Source organism: Temnothorax nylanderi, unplaced genomic scaffold, assembly GCF_030848795.1.
Source record: "Temnothorax nylanderi isolate EJ_2023f unplaced genomic scaffold, tnyl_v1.0 TNYL_tig0058_pilon, whole genome shotgun sequence".
NCBI lineage: Eukaryota > Metazoa > Arthropoda > Insecta > Hymenoptera > Formicidae > Temnothorax > Temnothorax nylanderi.
In genome coordinates, this window is record NW_027249120.1 from 19,348 (window position 1) to 41,703 (window position 22,356).

The 22,356-nt window shown below is 39.1% G+C and overlaps 2 protein-coding genes across 2 annotated transcripts; both read left to right on the top strand.

Annotated features, from left to right (window-relative positions):
- The first annotated feature begins 1,204 nt into the window (after nucleotides 1–1,204).
- On the top strand, nucleotides 1,205–22,163 carry LOC139773150 (CKLF-like MARVEL transmembrane domain-containing protein 4). The gene is made up of 4 exons (XM_071707411.1): nucleotides 1,205–1,837; nucleotides 19,800–19,967; nucleotides 20,077–20,187; nucleotides 20,271–22,163. The coding sequence occupies exons 1-4, from the start codon at nucleotides 1,664–1,666 to the stop codon at nucleotides 20,352–20,354; spliced, it is 537 nt and encodes a 178-aa protein (XP_071563512.1). The 5' UTR covers nucleotides 1,205–1,663; the 3' UTR covers nucleotides 20,355–22,163.
- LOC139773145 (dynein axonemal intermediate chain 3) lies at nucleotides 14,201–19,793 on the top strand. Its single transcript, XM_071707396.1, has one exon. The coding sequence runs from the start codon at nucleotides 16,067–16,069 to the stop codon at nucleotides 19,094–19,096; it is 3,030 nt and encodes a 1,009-aa protein (XP_071563497.1). The 5' UTR covers nucleotides 14,201–16,066; the 3' UTR covers nucleotides 19,097–19,793.
- Nucleotides 22,164–22,356: the final 193 nt, after the last annotated feature.

The following is a 22,356-nucleotide window of genomic DNA, read 5'->3' on the forward strand; positions in this document are numbered from 1 at the left end:
TATAAATATTATTATCGGGGTAAAATTAGCAGTGTAACTCTCGAATTTCTTCCGCCATTCGAAATTTACTTACTGCGCTGGTTTGTTAGATGTCGTGGGTATCGAGCATATCATAAATTCGTGCGATCGTATTTTTCTCGCGTCTGTTTTTTTCCGTTTTAATATAATAAAATGCATGTTGCGTGCAATTAACGTCGGGAATACTTTACAAAGTGCCGCGCGGTTATTATTCTGGCGATTAGTGTGTCCGCGATCTTAATTAACCGTTCTTTTTTTCGTGAGTGCTACTACGAGCGAGTGAGCGTCAAAAGTAATACAAGCAATAAATAGGTAACAAGAAAGAAGAAACTGACTCGTAAAGACGTCAGATGACGGTAGAGAAATATAAGATAAATAATTTATTATTTACTTAATATTTTTTATTTACGGAATTTGTTTTTTTTTTCCTATGACAAATGCACTTCGTAAATTATTTGCAATATATGTATAATTTATTTTATTGTATTACATAAATGTTATTCTATATATTATTATGCATTTAATATAATTCTTATAAATTATATTACGCCTCAAAATTAAGATTAGACATAATTACTTTGATTTTCAAATTGAGAACACGAAAAATTGTACCTAATTTTCATATAATTTGTAATTTGAGTGAATCTAACGTTAGTGAACGCTGTGTATATGAGAAATTTTCATGTTAAAAAGACAAAAAAGAATGTCAGCATTCAGATGACAAGTATAACGATGGAAGCGGAACAGAAAAGATTGTGAGATACACACAACATAAGGATGTGCGCTTCTACTATCGCGAGCAGGAATGAGAAGTGGGGTGAATCAGTGACGGCTTAACATCTGCTGAGGGCTCGAAGTATTATATTATACATACAACATATGCAATCTCTTTCTCTCTTTCTCTCCCTCAAAATTTATAACCTATTTGTTTGAGAATATTTGATAAAAATATATGCTATATAAATCATTAAAAAAAAATATATATATATATATATTACAGATCGATATCGTTTTTTTTTATTAAAAGATACATTACATTTTTGTAGGAAAGAGAAAAGAGAAAGAATTTATTCTTTAAATTTTATTACATAACATAAAATTGTAACACGTTATTTTATTTATAGAATAAGAGATTTAAAGATCTCCTTTTTAAAGATCTTTTATTTAAATCTCTTTATCTTCAATCTCTTGTAAAGATCGAAACGATGCTGTTCCCACTCGCTTTGCTTATCTCAAATGTTAATGAGAATCCGTCCCATTCTAAACTATGATGAAATTTACGGGAAACGAGATCCGATAAATTCAACACAAATTTACCATATCTCGTCGATTGATCCGGCACTGTGAGCAGCGGCCGTAGCGTGGCAGCGACAGTGGGAGAATAGCGGCTCCGCTGTTAATACCGTAGGTAGTGCGCAGTGGTAAAGGCCTCCGTGCGCGCGGGCCGTGGTGAACACACACAACAGGTGTCCCGCGATCGGTTCTCTCCCGCGGTACCGGTTCGGCTCGGTTCTCCATTTTGCTCCCCCGGGTGTTTACTCCCCGTCGCCTTTCACTCCGGGACGGGACGAGTGAGCTGAGGTACGAGGTACGAGCGTGTACGCGAGCGCGTGTGGTGAACCCGGAGCGTGCGGATCGGCGTAACATGATGTCGGAGACCGTGGTGACGATGGACGGTTCCAGCAATAACGCCAGCAACAATCCGCGGCAGGTGCCGACGGTGAAGACGGAGCCGGGCCAGCCGAATCCGCTGGCCGGCGTCCGGCTGAACGTGTCTTACTTCAAGACCATACCCGGTATCCTCAAGCTGGTACAGCTGGTAAGCGGCTCACACTTTTTCCTTTTCTTATTCGTTTGTAACGCGAGATACGGGAATCGCTGGACGCTCTCCTCGCGCTAAGCGCGGCGATGAACTGGCATGCGTCTAGTTTTGATACTAATTTTACGCTACGATAACAAATTCGAGTGTCGTCCAATAAAGTCGCCGCGAAAGAACACCGTTGGCTTCGGCCACTGAATCGTTTTTCCACGAGGATAACGCAGGTCGTACGATGTGTAAATAGAAAACTGAGTCGCAGTTTTTTAGTCTATATAGTAACTGGAAGATAATAACGCGTTGCGACATTTGTTTGACGATAACTCTTGCAATTTGCTATTTTAAGACATTGCTTTAGGAATTGTGCAATGCTATTTTACATTGCGTTGAATAGAATTATTTAAATTCGAAAATAAACTTATAAAAGCGTCAAAAGTTGATTTTTACTCAATTAAGTAGATCTTTATTTATCGGTGAAATAGACTCGTAATCGATGGATCTTTGGAATATGAAAATGGTCAGCAATTTTTAAGATCTTACAAAAAAAGATATCACGCTCCAACGATTTATATTCTTTAGAGTAATAATGAAAACCTGTAATCAACTTTAATCTTATAATGTATTATCATGTCAATCATTTTCTAATTATCTCTGAATTCTTGATTTCCGAAGTATAGATTCTCTATTTCCAGCTTGGATTTAGCTCGATATCGCGTAATATCTATTAATAGAAACTTTAGAGTCAGTCGATATTTTTATAACACCATGTAACAATTTCTGGTAAAGTAGCACTACAAGTTAAAGAGCCAGAACTGACAATTTGACAAATAGGTGCATTATACATTTTCTTTTATATACGCGAGTTACACAAACTATGACATAATGAAAGATGTTTACGTTTTTATCTACTTTGATGATCACGCGGACACCTGTAGGTATTGTACTGTCTTAATGTTGCCAATTGGCAGTGCGGCGTATTTCATTATTAAATGAGCTCGAGAGATTCAAGATTAGCTTCAAGTTCCCCCTTTTCGTTACGCGGATTTTCTCTCTTCATTGTAACTATTGTTCCATTTTGGAGAATCGCCAAGAATTGAAAAATAAGATCATCGCAAAAATTTCACATGTATTTCTCTTTTCGAGATTTACTTTCTTGGCAGCAGGCTGTTAGCCGCTCCACAGCTCACTAAAATCAAGCGTGAACGAGGAAAAAAATTTCAGAAATAATTCTCGATCATTCGTATGCAGACAAAATCTTAGAGGTGTTGCATGTAGACGGAATAACGTTACGTAACGCTACACGTCTTGTAAGTCGCGATTCCACACTTTGGTGTGGCAATGATACAAAATTCCAGCGTAGCTAGTTATTATACGAAAAGTCATGTGGAAAAGCGACTTTCTGCCATATAATTTCTTCGGTTTTCGACTTTACAATATTAAATCCCACATTTTTATCCTTGTCTGGGTATTATTAAATATTTTTCATATATTTCTCCGACATTTTGATGAAGATTCTATAAAATCTCCTTCTTTGCGTACATTGAATTCTTCGCTAAAAGGAATTTTATAAAACAGAAAAGTCAAGTGAAATTAGAACATAAAATTATCGTTGGTTGTTTAATATAATCGAGGGAAAATCTGCAGATTAATTATACGCTCACAGTTATTTCAATTAATCCGTACCCCTCAATTATTCGCGCATGAGTTATTGAGAGCTACTTATGATTTTAATTTGTTTAACGTTGTGATTGATGTCTGGTACCAGAGGAGGTTAACGATGCTTTCACTCGTTTCCAGGACTTAAATAATCCCGGTTGCATTTAAGCGTCATTCCAATAGCAGAAATATGCCAAGGATCATTCGCACGCCGCGCCGTCTATTTATCGTACGAACGTACGGAAAGTATGCGGGGAGAAACGTCGTGACTTTAAGCGCTTTACGCTCTAGGTCTTTGTGACAACAGAATTAGAAACAACTTCCTCGGTTCATTCGGTTGAGATTGATGCTTTCTAGAAGGAAATTAAACTTTCTCGGCGGCCTCGATCCGAACGTTTGTCTTCGATCGCGACGAGCACTGAAAATATTTACTGTCGGGTGAAACTCCGGTTTGGAGGAATTAAAAAAGGTACTCAGAAAATAGTTTTCTTCCTGTCCAAAGCGTAAACACTTATTTCTATACTATAACCTTTAATAGAAGATTAAGCCAGTATTTTTCGCCTACAGATTGTTGCTTGATTGTTCTTTGAAAGGAAGTATACGTATATAAGTGTATAGTGTGTCCCTCTCTTTTTATTAATTTACAATTTTACGCTGCTCGTTGCATCGTGTTGATTTTCCGTGTGATTTCTGAGTGTATCTCCCGCAACATCGAGATGTGAAGCCTTACGAAACCCGGAAGACAATTTTCGACTGAAAACCTTGGCTCTCTGAAACGCTCGCCATTAGCTTCATAAAATTCGCATCTTCCGAGCATTATTATTATTAAAATATATTTCCCAGTATTCTCTTTCGTGTCAAAATTTACGAGATTATATAGCTTCCAACTTTTACTCATTCTAAACTTCCGAAGGACAGACGCAAGATATAAATACTATTTTTGCACAAATATATAAAATCGATCGTTTTGCATTGCTCGTAAAGAATATAATAAAGAAACTTAGAACGTGTTATTTTCAAAATTAATATATCACGCAACATAATATTACTGCATCGCACAAGTGCATACAATTAATATGCAGAAATCTCACATTTTAAAGCATGTCAAACATTATTATTTATTACGGTTAACGAAACTCTTTTTCCTAAGTTTATATTGCACTTATTGAGAATACCAGGATGGTAAAGTGGAAGAAGTGAAAATAAAAATAAACTGAGATTCGACAGTGATTTTTCAATCGATCTGGAAACACGCATTGCGTGCACACGCATCGTCATGGCGTTGACCGGGCATTTTGCACCGTGACGTTGAACCTGCAGTGGCATAACCGCGTAACGGTAATCTTCTTACGGAGCGGTTAACAAAGTACCCTACCCTCGCCAGACGGAAAAGATGGCTTCTGGTCGCAATATTATCGCTAGTTGGTTTCGACCTCGGACAAGGTGTGATTTACTTCTAAAAATAAGTTAGTTCTTCAAATATTTTCATTATGAACCACCATTACGTATAAAGAAGAAAAAACAAATATTTAAATTGTTGCGTGATAGACTGCGAAAAAAGTAGCTTGTCTTCGACAAAAAATTATTTAAGAAATTCTTTTTACTGTTTAGTTCGAATTAAAGAAGATAGCTTGATATGTAAAAAGTCGCTGGGACCTTGTTGTCAGTGTAATGTGACCAAAATGTACGCGATTTATATCACACGTATAATATATAACACGAACATTTACATGTTCTTATGCAAATACGGCTTCTTATCACCGGTATACCGATATACCGTCTTATCTCTGGTACCGTTAGGCAAGATCAGAGTCGGCGAGTATTTCTTTGGTTTGATTTTTAGGCACGTTTTTCGACTACGTTATATTTCACATGGCATTACATACTTACAAGGCCATTTCTTATTTACGGTCGATAGACGCGAAGGAAGGAATGTATATTGATCTGATGCGAAATAGTTCTGATAATAGTGTACGTGGCTATACAACCGGCAACACTTGCGGTCGGAACAATGAAAGAAGCAATAATGAATTTTATATATATAGGTATACATGCGTTACGAAAGTTTTGCAAAGTCTCGCCGTTGGGAGAGGAATTCCGTAATAGCGTTGTGAGGTTTCATTCCTTAGCGACATTGATACTAGATGCCATTTACGTTTACGAAATTGTCCCCGTATAGAAAACTTTATTGTATTAATTAATATTACTTTGTAATTAATTAATATCGCATTAATTGGCATTAGGATGTGGGATCTCGTGTAGATTTTTATTCACCGCCTAAGTTAGGCGTTATTGAACCTCTCCTTACATCCTGTTCTATGCGGTAGTAAGTTGTCAACGAGAATAACCGGATCATGTAAATATCAAGAATACGGAATGTCGATCTTCATTATTTTTCGTATTTTCCTTCAAATTTTTCTCACCCTGATCCCGCTCTTTATACAGACAGTACATGTTAGTTTCTCTTTTTTGCTTCTATTTTGCTAAATAAGCACGGTTATACCGTTATTTCATGCTGCAGTATATCGTTAATCGCTTTAATTATTACTTACACCGGACCTACGAGAGTTACCAGAGAATTACATAGTCGGGTAATTAATTGCGCATCGCGTGCGTGGGTTTTGATGCGTAATATGAAAACTTGGCACAATACGGTCCGTCGATTAGTTCTTTAATTTAATCCAGTAGTACTTGACATAATTACTTTATTGACTCATCATGTTGCTGATACCTACTACCGGATCGAATAGCGCGTCGCGGTCGCAACTGACGGCACGAAAATATCACGCACCTATGAAGGGATTGTGAAATATTAAGCATGGCTATCTCGGCTCATTTAGCAAATGCATTGTACTCCAGAACAATTGCAAATTGCATGCGGGGATTAAGAATGAATATCAATGATGTGGAAATTACGGCCACGCTGACGATAGTTCCAAATATAGCTTATACGAGTCGGATTTACGAGCGGCTTGTCACCCAGATATCGCGAGATGAAGCAGCCTCCGGGCAATTCGACGATATATATATATATATTCGCAGGAAAATTTGATTTCTCATATCTCCATCCCGATCTTTCATCGCGCGAATGTAAAAGAATTAACTGACGCGGGATGGTCTTTATCGCCGCATCCGATCGAATTACTGGCCAATAAAAATTGTATATGTATATCCTTCTTCTTTATTTCTCAAGACATTTAACGTCCTTACGATATATCGCAGCTTACCTCAAGAGAGAAAATCTATCAGGTTTCTGCTTACGCAGGAAAAATTCAACAATCATGGTTGAAAATTAAACAGTTTAAATGCACACTCATGCAGATGACCTTTATCGCCTCACATCGTCCAATCGAATTACTGTCCGATAAAAACTGGATATCCTTCGTCTTGACCTCTCGAGACATTTAATGTTCTTATTGCAGCTTACATCATGCTGCGATTTCTAAAGAAAATTTATCAATTTTCTGTTTATACGCAGGGAAAATTTAATAATTATGATTGGAAGTCAAGATAGTAGAATATATACAAAAATGTAAGAAAATTTTGAGATTTGGAGCTACATAGAAAATTCTTTCAAGACCTTTGAAGCCTCTTCTTAAATCTCCCCTTTTCTAAAGATCTCTTTTTTTTATATTTCTGAAAATCGCGTCGGATCTGGAAAGTATTTTACAACAATATATGTACAATTAACGGAGAGAAACGAAGTGATACGATAGTCCTTCCGAAAATCGCGCGGAGAATGAAGCGATCACGGAAGAGTCAGGCGTGATGTCGCGCGATCGGGGCCGCGGTAGAGGCCCGGCATTCCTATATGACATTCCTATATAATCCCGAATTCGTGTCCCGAGGAGAGGACACGATCACCGGAGGAACCGGTTTTCGCCATCGCCGCAGATTGGGCGTGCGTGCGTACGTGCGTGCGATCGAAACGAAAACCTCGGTGGATTCGGCGCTACGACGCACCTCGCCTAGACCAGAGAACGCGCGCGCGATGACCATACATGTTCATCCCGGACGACCCGGCACCATACGGAGCGTCCCACATACTCGGGCTGCCATCCGTCGCGATGGCGGCGCGTTGCGTCGCGCCGAGGCCGCGGCAACGGTATCGGGACGTCTCATTAAGGATTCAGCGTGTCCTTTAGCTCGGCCGTTTCGCCGCGAGTTTGACGACAAACCCGTCGCTACCGGACGCCCGCGTGTCGCGCCGCGCCGGCCACGTCACCTTCGATCGAGGTGGAGTCGCCGATGGCCCGGATAGCCATCGGGAACAGTCCGGAAGAGCGCGGAGATACGTTCGCGATATTAGCGCGCGCGAGAAATAATTAACAAGCTGATTAACGGGCGAATTTTACCTGCGGTACAGCCGCTCGTTTCCCCGCGGAGATTGGCAACTTCATTCGAGAACGTTACTTAACCGCATATGTGTTGCAATGTAAAAGCAATGAAGAGATCGTTACCGCTTATTAGGCCTGTCTCCAACTGTCGGTTCTAAGTTGGTCTAATCTTTCTCCGGCACCATACACGCTTACAGCTAATAACTATTCTAGAACCGCGCGTATGTTGCACAGAAATAGCAGTCGAAATGAGATATGACTTATGTACGTTTCTACATCAAGTTGCATCGGTTTCTTCTAAGTGTTTCATCTTCAAACACTTAAGAAGATATAAGACACTTTGATAATTCGTTTGAGTAACGTGGCTTCTCAACTCTTTTCGTTTTTTAAAATAAAATTTATATCGAGGATGCTCATAAAGTTATCTATTCTTACTGCACGTTGCACAATCCATTCATAGAAGCTCGCCTATTATGGAAAGTGAGATCGTGGTTGTACAATATCGTAGGAGGAGACGTAGCCGTGTGCTCGGACTCATTATGGTGTAACTGGCGCTTATCCTTGACATTGGTACTCCATTAATATTCAGATTACCTGGAACATGTGCGTTTTTGCTAGATGTGACTAGTGTTTTGCATTGAATCTAATCTCGAGACATAAATTATCAAGAACGAAAGAGAATGAAGTTTATAAAAATCCGTATATATCGCACGCGAAAAGTCTATATTATTCGCAGATTTTATATTATATTTTGTGTATTTTCTTTAAAAAATGTTTTTTATTTTTTCACTTTTTAATGTTAGATTTCTTATTTGGATATATTTCCTGCCAATAGTATTTCTATTATTTCCATTCATAACGTACGATATATGTACAATTTTGTTGGATGATTGCTTCGCCAATCATCGGTGGATTAATATCTTCATTAAGTTCAGTTGCCTCATGGCCGAACAGCTTACGTAGTTGTTACAAGCGGTCACTCACACACGCAAATTAGGTCACCAAATCCTTGGACTATAACAATTATTACCTGAGACCGTCATGGAATTGCGTGCAGAGTGAAGGAGAATTGATATAGTAATCTTCTCGGCGTAATGCGAATGGCGCGTAATAGATATGGATGATAATCCAAATACGTCATATTTATTTGCATATCTGTGTGTGTAAGTGGAAATGCAGCGTGCAGGTTATGCATATAATGACGAAGATGAATATGAACTTTTTCGTAGCGATAAACGTCAGCGATTGTAATTAATGGATCGTACGTTCGATAATTCCAACCTTGTACGATAATTTTTTTTTAATTTTTCTTTAAGCTCCTTAGACTATTCTTCATATAATGTTTCAAAGACGTTTCTTTGCCAAAAATAAGGATATTCATGTCTGAAATATTGAATCAAACTGCAATAATTTTACAGCACGTTTGCTTAAATTTAAAAATAAGCTTAAAAGTCCGTCGTTGAACGCAATATCATCTTTATTTAACATAAACAAAATATATTGGCAAAAGTGAAACGAAAATAATGCGCTGGTGTCGTAAGTTATACCATTAATAATTTCTTATTTAATCCTCCACGTGTTTCTCAATTGATTTCTTAACGCGCCACGTTGTGTCTTCACATTTTCAACGTCTCTTCCTTTCCATTATGACCTAGAGAATTACATTACGCGGTATATATAGAATTGCATTTGCAGAAAGAAACTCGCTTCACGTCCGGTCTTATCATTTCCGGCCTCACCTCTTCTTGCTTGCGACGTGTAATAGAGTCGTGTTGAAAAATTCACATCGGGAAAGAAGAAAGGAAATTCTCGCGCAAGAATCATTGCACTCTTTTAATAAAACCGTCATTCTGTATTTATTGCAACGGAATACAACCTAATATTTCTCTGGCACCATTGTCTTTATAGACAGATCGTTCTTTTTATCGTAGGATAGCAACAAAGGCTACGTGAGTTTCACATTAAAAGTGTGATTCTAGATAAGCGGATTATCGTGAATCTTTATCTTGTTAATCACTGTTTCGAGAAATCAGCATAGATAAATTTCGATAAAACAGTTTAAATGATTCAGCGACGGAAAGTCGTGTTAAATCGTCGAAAGTATTGATGCGATGAATCGTAACTCGAATGTAATGGTTCGGTAAACTGTAAACACGCCCCTTTTCCTGTTGTACCGGGAAGCAGTTTCGGGTCCATCCGGTAGTTGCGGAAACCTGCGGTCGGATCGATTTCATCGTCATCGGGACGAAAAAGAAATGCACTCGCAATTAAATTTCGAATTTCTTGTTTCGATGTCATCAACTATTTTGTACTTATATCACACATTTTTCAGACGCTAAATACACGAAAATTACATCGCAATATACATGTCCTTCGTATATTTACATCAATTGATAATTACATTGATACGTTTAACATTCTAAAATTGCAGAAATTCGCGAAGACGCGAGAGAAGATACTTTTCGTACGGTTTACGACGAACACTGCCAAACGTAGAACTCGCGTCATCCAGCTGAGGCTGCAATTGCTCCCACCCATTTTTTTCTCTCTCCGATTAAAACACTTTCGCACGATACTACGTATGTAATGTGTCGACCCACTTGAAGGGTTAATTTCGGTCAGGGTAACGCTCGTACGTTACTCTCGCGCGGATAATCGACCCTCATTAGCGGTGGGAAGCTGTCCGTCGTGTGAAAAGTGTTGTTGCGCGAGTTCCAACGCGCGGATGTTTGGACTAACGAAGATGCTAATGATGTTGCGTAATTTAAAAACGATCCCCTGACCGTCCGTTATCTTGACGGAATGATCTGTTTCGTGGCTATTTGTAGATCGAGGCAAAGAATAACAAAGTCACGAGTTGATCCTTACAAAGCCCGTTACTTTCACGCTCGCGCAATACATATAATAAAATGTTATTTTACAGGACTAACGGTTAATGACTCCAACAATATGCTCTCGTGACTCTCGCACGTCGTAAGTGCTGCTATTTAGCGTGCTGTGATATACTTTGTTACTTATATTCGAAAGTTTGCGTGCCGCTCTCGCATTCGACAATTAAATGAGCATCAAGATCAAAGCCAACTGACAATGAGACGTAAATCTAGTTGATAAACTTTAATTAGGTGCCAGCAGTTTGTACGATACAACTGAAATATATACGATTGTTAATCTATCAATACCAAAAATACTTTTTATTAGAGGACATTTTAACAAGATTTTGTTAAACGTTTCTTGCGGTATTTGTTGAAAACTATAATTATAGTAAGATAAATATCGAGCCTCAAATTACGCGAGTCTATTTGTAGAGTCTTATTTTGAGCGTCAGTAATTTCCTGACAGAGGAAGCGGCTCATTTCTCTAGGAGGTCATTCTTCTTGATCGCACTTTGAGGACAGACGCGTGCGCACGCGGTCTTCAGCTTCTCTCACGGGCAGAGACCGATCGCTCGAGAATATCGCGAATTCCGATCGCCCACGTCGAACGAAAGCCCCCTTGCCGCGGATTATGCAATCGCTGTCGCATTGTTACGAGGAGGCGGGGGAAAGGGGGGGAATACCCTCGTACCCCATTATGTCCCATTGCCGGCGAGTAGGCAGGCCAGCTCGCGCGCGTATTATCGGCGTAAGTTATGCACCGCGCGGTAATTGCGCGCGCGGCACGGCTTGTGCACAAGGACAGGGCGCGCCTCGCGGTACACGCGCTGCTCGAGACGAAAAGAGAAAGACGAAAGCTAGGATTCTGGGGGAAACGGGAGAGGGTGACCGACGGTGGCGAGACGCGAACTTCGCATTTCGCACGCATACGTAATCGGACACGCACCTGACGGCGTATGGCCCGCGCATTCTTCGGCCTGATGTTTTATTTGCAATCGTCGAACGTCAGGAATGCTCGCCGGAGGCACGTGGTTTAGAAATTCTAAGCAGATTCCTATACGCTATTTTTTTCGATGATTTTCAATGGTTTCTGGTCTATTATTCCTATTAGGCAGTAGGCCGCTGCAGTTTTGTGCACCTCCTAGCAAATTTTAAAAGCGATGTTCAACCGAACTTAAAGAGAATTGAAGTTGTGATTCATCCACCTGTTGTTATCACTTGTTTCATGTCAGATTGGGAATATATGAGAGTTTCGAGAATTTCGTTGATAAAACTGCTTGTTGGCCGTCCGCCAACATACATGCACGCGTGGAAAACACTCGTTTCGATCGTGAATGTGATTTTTACAACTCGCAACTTCCGGCGCCTATTTCTAGAAGCAAAAGGTTGTAATGTCGTTTACGAAATCGACAATATCGCGTCGCTTTATCGCCCCGTAGCAATAACACCGTGACCAGGTTCAGATTTTCTTCGCAGATTTTTCAAAGCAAAATTTTTTGATGATTCATAGGGTTAATCGGCGCGTGAATCAGCTTTCACGACGAAACGTAGAAATATGTAACAATAAGGTGTAATATACATGGAAATATTGATTCATAAGTACTTGCGTTGAATGAGCTGGCGATAAACTTCTTAGGCTCTTATGATCTTGAAAAATGTTATGTCTTATCTTCGTTGCTCATTCAATAAATTCAAATATTGATAACAGAACGATATCAAGAATATCGAGATTAGGGACTGAATTGAACATAGAATTTTTCTTATCCTTACTTATTTTTCCATTTACGAGTTTTATATACGTATAGATCTATTTTAAACCGGATTCTTAAATTTTTTACTTAAACACATGAAAAATTTGTAATTTTCTATAAAAAATTACTATTTTTATTTCATATAATTTTTAAAGTATTATTCAATCACAAATAAATCACCAACGATCCAATTTGATGCACTATTAATCTGATCAAGATAGAAATCTAGATAATGTAAAAAATAGAAAAAAATAAAAAGATATATTTCTTACCATAAGTGTAAATGAATTAATTAGATTTAATATTTCCTTTCTATTACAAAAATTTCTTTCTTTCTCACCGTTTCCTTTCTTCGCGTTTTTTTAATAATATCATTGGAATTTCAAAAAGTACGCAGATTTGTGCTAATTTTTTTCTATAATATATTTAATTATGTACTTTATTTTTACGCGTAACATTTAAAGTTTGAATGTCTCTCTCTCTTTCTTTACAATCGTTTTGATACATCCATCAGATTTGTTTGCTACGAATTGCTGTATATACACGCTCGCGTTAGCAATTGTTGACTATTATTCCATTCTACAATTTTAATGAGCAAACGGCCGCAAAAGATGACGAATCAAATGCGTGTACAGCTAGCAATCGTTACGGCTGATTGTGAGTACGATTCTCGCTCATTATTATTGCAGCATCCTCTAGTAATAGCTAAATCTTTTATTTTTATATTTAACATTATTAATTACGATATTTATGTTTATATATTTAAATATCTTTGTGTAGAATTTTTTAAATTTACCAAATATTACTTAAAAGTAATGAATATGGCATTTAATAAAAGCGAAGAACATTTTCGTAATTTATGTAAGGAGCAAATTTAATTGCCGAAAGAAATACGTTTCTTTATATTTCGTTTCTTTTTTGATATTCATTTTTATCAGTACTTTTTTGTCGGTACGTAAATTGTTTTAAGCGCGTAAAGTCTCAATAACACTCTATATTCCTACTTTCAACATATGGGAGGTCAGCACATATATCTTTTTACATTCACAGATAAACTCGTGTTTATATTCCTCTAACATTCTCATTTCAAATTCAATGAATAATCCATTGTACCGTATGTAATATTAAATTTCGCTTAATAAGACCACTTTGTGTTCGTTAATAGAAATTATTTATTTAATATGAAGTGATCCCTTTTAAAGAAAAGGAAAAGACAAAATGAAGCAGATAAGATCTAAATTATGAATTTTTTTTATTAATGAAATGTTTCGAAGTAAATTGCATGATCTTACGAAGCACGTAACATCTTTCTTCCTCGCACAGTCATGTGCTATTTGAATTAATTAGTCAATGATGACGGTAACGGATGGACGTGTCCGTCGTAATACGTAGGTTGTAACCGGTGGCCGTTTAGTAACTGCATACGACCGGCGGATGTGGGTCACTGAGATTTCTCGTCGACGGCGGGGCGTTATCTCTATGCCGGCTTCGCATATTGGTGTAATTTCGCTCGTTCCGCGTAACCGAGCAGATCCTCATGAAAACATCCTCATGAAAACATACGCGTCTTTCTTGGCATCGTACAGACATGCCATTGTGGGCATGTAGAATGAATGCAATTTCCTTTCCTCTCCGAGTTCATCGGTTTTGCCTCGTGATTGTTACAACGATAGGAACGGACAGTTTATATATGTAAAGTAATCTTAAAATACTACATAGTAATCTTAAATACTTTAGAAGGATATTGCAGTATCCGTTGCATAAGATAACATTTGAAAACAATACCTATACATTACTGCACAGATCGCGTTTCATGATCATCATGCAACTACGCAGATATGGTCACTGCGGATATATCTTCACGCGTGAATCATGCAACTAAATAGCTTCAACGTGCCTTATTAGAGAAACTCTAGTGACCCCCACACTTGTGCTCATAGCGCGACTCGAATATGTGTATAACGTCCGATATAATGTGATCACACATCGGCCGATGATGATAGTCGAGGAAAATATCCTTCAATACGCATTGCTATTTTTAGAAATGAATCGAAGACCTCGTGGAGTCGCTATTTTTCTTGAATCGATGTTGACATTTGCGCGAAAATAACAACCGATACCTAAAAAGATCATAGTGTAAAAACAAGTTGTAATCACATAATGTAAAAACATAGTTGTAAATCAATTTTCGATATTTTTGTATCATAATTACGATAATCTCGTCTTACGATATGTAAAAACAAAGTCAAAATAAAGGAACTTCGAATAGTTTAGAGTACTTTTTACAGTTAAAAATTGTCTTACAATCGTTTTATACAATGAATTGCATGTTTGTTCATCCCTTTTGACATCACAAAAAAATTTAGCTGAACATGATGGATTGTAAATGATTCGTACATTTGCCGAGTATTATCAGCGTACCGCACCATTACGTCATGCATCACATATTTAATGTACTTAATGATTATAACGAGGCACGCGAAGTACAGCCTAATTGAGTCTATTTAAGCTGTAGTACGGAATTAATGAATCGTGAGTTAAACTATGCGATAACTGTGTTTATGATGTATTACTTTTTTAATTATATTTTTATTATCTTGGAATTTGGTAATACATGTATACTTTTACATTTTATTATATCTTCATGTTATTATCTCATTAGAAGAGTGCAACAGACCAATGCTATTGGTTTTAATTATAAATACCGGGGAAAAAATAACAAGTGTGTGTTGTTTCGATATATTGGAATTAATAACTTTGCTATAAAGCCAAATAGTTTTCTTAAAATTTTCCAAATAAATAAAACTTGTTCTTTAGATTTTTATGTCAAAGTCTTAATAGAATCTCAAGTCGGATCATTGTTGGAGGATCAAAGGTCACGAAAATATTGAAAAAGAGCTGTACCATGCGATCAAACTTTTATTAAAGCGGTTCATTAAAAAGTTGGCGTGTCAAATAAATCATAGAGTCATAATTTCTGCAATATTTACATAGCTTCGTCTTGGATTTTCTCTTTTGACCGAGTGAGGTTCAACGTCTAACAAGACTCGCGAATTGCTGCGTTATACGGCGTGCAGAAACGCACATTACGTGTAAATGCGTTCCTCGCTTTAGTATGTTTTCTAGTCACCCGTGTATATTTAGTGACACGGCAGCCGCTTAAGCCGGTCGCTCGCAAAAGGTCAACATTGATCACACCGTCTATAAGCGTGCCGCATTATTGCCGCTGAGAACTTAAAAGTAAAGTGCTGTATGGCTAAGGTGCTTACGACTCGGAGCTATAATAAATGGAAGTAACGGCTGCCGTCCGTAACGGGCCGTATTAATAAGAGATTGCATACTTTTTGAGGCGTAAAGTCGTCTCAAAGACGACGCTGCGGTAAATGAGAAACAATATCGATATTGTGACGTAAAGTAACGTTAACGTTGCAGCAATATGATGCGATTTACGTCATGTACTTATATGAAAAAATCATGAAGAAGAAGTAAAGAAACGCGTCTATATAATTCCAAGAAATTTCCCGTAATCTCCGGGAAATCGCGTAAAGTCTCTCGTTACGGTTTCAAAGAGGGTTTCCTGGAAACCGTATTCGAGGAATGGTCGTTGTTTGATCGATGCCCAGAACTGTTCACGGTTGGATTTACTCTCGGAGCGGCTGTTGCGCGTTACGAGCCACGAGAATGACGACGAGGAAAGGGGTTAAGTACCGATCGAGTTGGACGCTGCACGACGAAAATATCGAGAATGTGGAGCATGTGAGCCTCGATCCCGAGATTCAGCGAGAACTGGGTTGCTCGGTCGGCGAGCACGTGTTCCTGGAATATCCTTGGGCGTATGTGCCGCGAGAAGCGGTTTTGAGGCTCGCCAACGTCGCGGGCTCGTCGCTAGAGCCGTACCGAGATAGGATCGAGACTTACGGCGGTGATACTTTCCTCGTGGGCTATTCGTCCACCGAGTTAATTGCTCGCGATTTCGTGATCTGCTTGACGGAGGATGCGAGATTAGCGATAACGAAGAGGAACGCCAATATTAGCAAGGAAATCCGGAACGAAGTCATGCGAAAGATTAGAAAGACCGGCGGATCTTGGAAATCCTTCGGAAGCGAGGCGGAACTTGATGAGGGCTTGGTCAGAAGCACGAGAGAGTTCTTTGAAGTGGAAGTGTGTCTTCCGATTAAGTCTTTACGTTTAAATCGAAAGCTTTCCGACAGATCTTCAGAAAGATCTTGGGATAGTTATGTGGAGTTAATTCCGTGCGAGGAAATCGAAAATATCGAGAGAAAATGTGTCTCCAAGATGATTCAGACGCACTTCGAGCCGCGGGAAATCGAAGTTCAAACTTATCCCGGTTATCCCAAGAATGCCTGGGCCCAATATCTCTACGAGGACGCCCTGCAGTTGCAAGCTGATAACGCCGAATCGGAGGGAGAGGAGAAGGAGCCGGAAGAGAAAGAGTCGGCCGAGGAGAAATCCGAAAAAGAGTCTGAAGAAAAAAAGACCGAAGGGTCGAAGGAGGTGTCCGAAATTGATGCGGAACAGAAGCCCGCGGAGAAGAGCGCCTTGGAGCTCTTCTTGGAAGATCGCGCCCGGGAAATGATCGAGACCGTGTGTTACAATACGGTCGTGAACGTGCACGTAGACGACATCGAGACGCTTGCGCAGCGAGAGTTCGAAATAACCCGGCCGCGAGATGAGATCACTTGCGCGGAACGCCTCTCCCTCGTCGACCTACGCTTCACGGCAGGCAAGGTCATCTCCGACGCTTCCTGGCACCCGGGCCTCGTCGGGTACGTGGCCGTCTCTTACGTTGCCGCACCGTCGCGCGAGACCGGCCGATCTTTGATCGTCGAACGTGGCGTTGCGTCGAGACCGGAGCCGACAGTATTGCTGTGGTCCCTCGCCGATTCTCTTCGGCCTCGGTTGTCACTGTGGTGCCATCAGGAAATCTACTGCGTCTCCTTCTGCCCGATGAACAGCGACTTTGTAATCGGCGGTTCTGCGTCCGGCCAAGTGGTCGTCTGGAATATTCACGGGCAAATAGAAGATCGAGATGTCGAGGACATTAACCTTGACTTTTGGTCTCAGGATACCGTTTCTATTACTTCTGCATCCGCGGTGTCCGAACGGGATCATTCGCACGAGCTGCCGATTCGCCGAGTGCAATGGCTGCCTGATAATTACAGGATAGAGCCATCTGGGAAACTGACGAAACTGTCCACTAGCTCGAGCTGTCAGTTCCTGACGATTTCCGAGGACGGTATCGTCGCCATTTGGGATCTTCTTAGATACTCCGTTACCTCACAGCTAAAGCCGTGCGATCGCGAAGATCTTAACGGTATTTTTCGGCCAACCTATCGCTTGAACGTTCGGCCTTCCGACAACCCGTCTTTTACACCTCTTCACCTGTGTCTTCCGTCGGTCAACGCTTTTCAAGAAGGCGACAGGCGTCGTAACGAATTAGATTCCACGGATGTCGACTGCACGAGGAGATTGTGGATCGGCACGGCGCAGGGATATTTTGCTTGTTGCACCTGGGAGGGCCAGGTGTTCGACGTGGAAACATCCGGTTTAGAGAAGTGCAAACTTCTTAAATGCACGTCCGCGCACGATGGTCCCGTTGTAGCGATTCTGCGATCACCGCACCTTTCGGACGTTCTCCTGACGATGGGTGGCCGCGTCTTCGCCATTTGGAAGGACGATTACCTAGACCTTCCTCTGTTCCTTCGAAAGTCCGATTGCGCGTACACCGCGTGTTGCTGGGGCAATCGGCCGGGAACTTTCCTGATGGGTAATAGTTTGGGCGATCTGGAGGTTTGGGATATCAAGAGGAGGGCAAACGAGCCGGTTCTCACGCAGACTATTTCCAGAAAACCGATAACCTTCTTATCGCTTCAAGAGTCGTGTAAACACGGTTCTAAGCTGATCGGCGCCGGCGATTGCAACAGCGCTTTTCGTATTTTTGAGGAACCAACGGAATTCGAGGACGACATACTCGAAAGGATGGACTGGTTTGAAGAATACATATGGCGAGAGGTGAGAAGGAAGAAGATGTTTTCTTCGTGGCAGAAAGGCTTCCTTCAAAATGACGCGACAGTTATCGCTAGAAGGCAAGCGAGAGAAGACGAGGAACATAGATTAAAACTTGAAGCGACAAGGCTGAAACTTCATAGAGATCATGAAGAACGATTGAGATTGGAGGCTGAAGAAGAAGCACGCAGAGTGCCGAAATCCAAAGATACTCTATGGAAACTGCGCCAGCAAAAGAGGATGAAGAAGGTCCTTTTAGAGAAGAAGAAATTTCTGTCGCGTGAATTGGAAGAAAAGAGACTGCCATTGGTCCGTTTAGCTGAAGAGAGAAATTTAAAAATGATGAAAGCAAAGAATGAAGCCGTGCTTCAGGATAAGCATTTCGATAACTTTGTGTCTCTCAAATTTCCTGAATATTACGATCTTATAGAAAAAGACGAGATCTCGGAAGAAAGACCTGAGACGATAAAGGATGATGAAATGATACATGTATTTCTGCAAGAATTTTATAAAATCAGGGATGAGGCGCGAAAGGTAATAGCGGAGAAGCCATATGTTCCAAAATTTGATTGGAATACTTTTATGAAGAAGGGAAAGGAAAGCAGGAAGAATTTGTAAATGCAAATGCAAAGGCTTTTCTGAAAGGCGTTCTTATAAGAAGAACGGCTGCCGTTTCAATTTTGCCTGATAATGATTTGGATTGTAAACGTAAGTTGATAAGATAAGATAGGTCAACAAATGTCCAGAAAATTCTTTTGAGCAATAAATTATATATAATTTCAATGCACATAAATATTGAAATTATTAATTTTTAAAGGATAACATTATATGCAGAATAGAATAAAACATTAAAAAATAATAAGCGTTAATATATATGCGAGAGAAATATATTAAATAAGGCGGAATAAATTATTCTGTACAAAATAAAATTAATCGAATAAGTTCCTCTAATTCTGCAATAATTAAAATCGACTCACAATCAGCTACAATAACATGAGCGTTTTATTTTTTTATATAAATACTTTCTTGATATATAAACAAATGTATAAATGTGAAATAAATTTTAATTTTTCCCAACTCTTCTCTCTTGTATCAAATACTTTATTCTCGTTGAGACAAGTTGAAGCTATAAGTGATCGTACAGTAAAATCTTTTAAACGTAATACTAAACAAAATTCGAATGTGTTGAAAAATGTCACAAACTGCGTGCGAATACTGATCTTTGTAGCTTGTACGAAAAACTGTTTCTATTATTGTTAAAGCTCCTCGTTTTAAGTTAGCCAGACAATGACGATAACGAAGATGTTTGATCATTTTCCAGGGCCTGGGCATAATATGTATGGCGTGTGCATCTCCAGCGTACATAAGTGCAACTCATTGGTTTCTGTTTGTCGCCGTAATGTCTTTCATATCTACACTTATATGGAGCGCCATATACTTCCTGTCCCTCCGGGAGGTACTTAAGGTGCCCATCAACTGGATCTTAACTGTAAGTATACAATCACGCAAGAAATTTTCACAAATGTGTGAATGTCCATCATTAAAAGCGATTTTAAGATACGTGTATATGTTTGATTAAAATAATAATTATTTTCTAGGAACTTCTAAATACGTCTATAAAAGCTGTGCTTTACATGATCGCATTCATCGTCCAGTTATCGGCTTCGAGCGCATTCATCAGAACTTCATCGGCGAATATCGCTGCTGGGGTGAGGCTCGCTATAATAACACTTAAAAAAATTAAAAACAGTAATTGTCGATATTGTTAAAACGTAATCGACGTCGCTTACAGGTATTTGGAATTTTCAATACTATCGCATACGCCGCCGGAGCTTATTTCCTATACGTTGAATGGAAGAGCACTAACACGCAATGAGCACTGTCGGCCTGCAGAGGACAAGCCAGGTACCTGAAGAGCATGTAACAACAACAACAACAACAACAATTGCCGCGACCAGACTCGCGACTTCTCAGCGTCCGTCCAAGGAAATTTTGGCATGACTCCAAGATCGTGCTCGGCAGGAAAGTCAGCGCTGGGAGGGACGGCTTGAAACTAGTCCGGCGTGATCCTCCTCAGATCGTGTGTAGCTTAAAAAAAGACTCTGTACCTACGTGCCTTAAGATTAGTTACTTGTCGTGATCGTCGTCGTTAGAGCGGAGATCGATGCCGCGTCGAGAAGAGTCGACGAAGTCGCAGGAGCGAACGGAGTGCTACATTCGAGATATCTGTCTGAAGACAATAATGTTACGTTCACAAAGCTTACGCGAGATCGTGTAATTATATATAAAATTATAACGTAAAAATAATCCAAGAAATAAAATTGACGTTGATTTTTAAATCTCTCTAAACGCAAAAACAATTTTTTCACGTGAAAGTTCCAGTAATCTTGATATTATATTTGAACATTATATATTTAACCTGATTTTGTTAATAAAGAAATAAATATGTATTTTTAATATAAGATAATGATAATTAATCTAGGCTAAATTATATTTTATAGCCGAAAATATCTATCATTCAGTTTTTCACATGTCATCTGTTTATTTTTATTAGTTTATCTCAAATTTCTAAGAAACTTTATTATTTTACATTTTAGGTCGCGTCTCTATTGTATTTAATATTACACTTAGATGCTAAGGTAATCTTTGCAAAATTGCATGCGAGACTGGCGTCATTTCGTTTGTATTACCACTTCGATCCTTCGGCAGACGACAAGATAAATAGTTTTAAGAGACCTTAATATATCAGTGTGCGGTAAGTTTCTGGAGGGCCATCATTGGCTTTCGGTACAATTCAGTCGTCAAAGACTCGGTGCTTACGGTTTTATAATCAACAGCTACTTTAGCGAAGTCTAGATGATCTTTGCCGGTAATTATGAGAAACGTTAATTCGCTTCTGAATGTCTCAACGGATTAACTTCTTGTGCAACGGATATAAGTGCGTGAAACGTTATTTTCTAACCGTACCCCTACGCACTCTCGCGAGATCTTATTTATATACACACATATATTTCTTTATACATAATATATATGGATATGACATAGGTATATATATTATATATACATATTTTCTCTAGAACGGATACAGTGTAATTTCTTTTTACATTTTCTCCCATTCTCATGTAAATTGTATAATACTTTATATATGAGTTAAGGGAGACCCTTGTCTCGATGGAATCGGTTATGGATATAGCTTACATCGACTTATCGATCGTTCTTTCGTTATATTCTTTCGTTATGTCTATGCAGAAGTTTATGTTCAAAAAAATGCCTTTGCTCATCTCTCAACATACGGATCATTATAGCCGCGTGATAACACTGACGCGATTAGCTGAAGCTAAAAGTGGACATTACGCTGGCAATTAAGATTGCCACTCTTCTTATATTATCATCCAGTGTATTTGTTTACTTGTCTCTCCCGTTCATTCGTTATCTCCCAGTTCAAGCCGCATCGACACTTACGCATTTACCTTCGAAAAATTGTTTATCTCAACATTGTTATGTTCGTTTATTGTATGTAGCACTTGCCGCGCATCGTAATTGACTTACGTCCGCGGTGATATATACATAATATACATAATATATATACATATATTTCTGCGTTCAAATATTTTTTTTAATTTTCGAAGTTTATTTATTTTTAAGCTATGGATGCTATATATAAATAAAATAAATTTAAAGATTATTGAGCGCATGGGTGTTCCTTTATTGCCAAAAGTTTTATCCTTACTGACTCATTTAATTCCTATATACTTATGGATGATTTCTATGTGGATTTTTATATTACATATGGATTTGAATGCAAATTATATAAAAATGTGCAGCGGGATTGTGCACGTAAATTGGTGTATCGCGTTGACATTCGTTGTGAATAATAC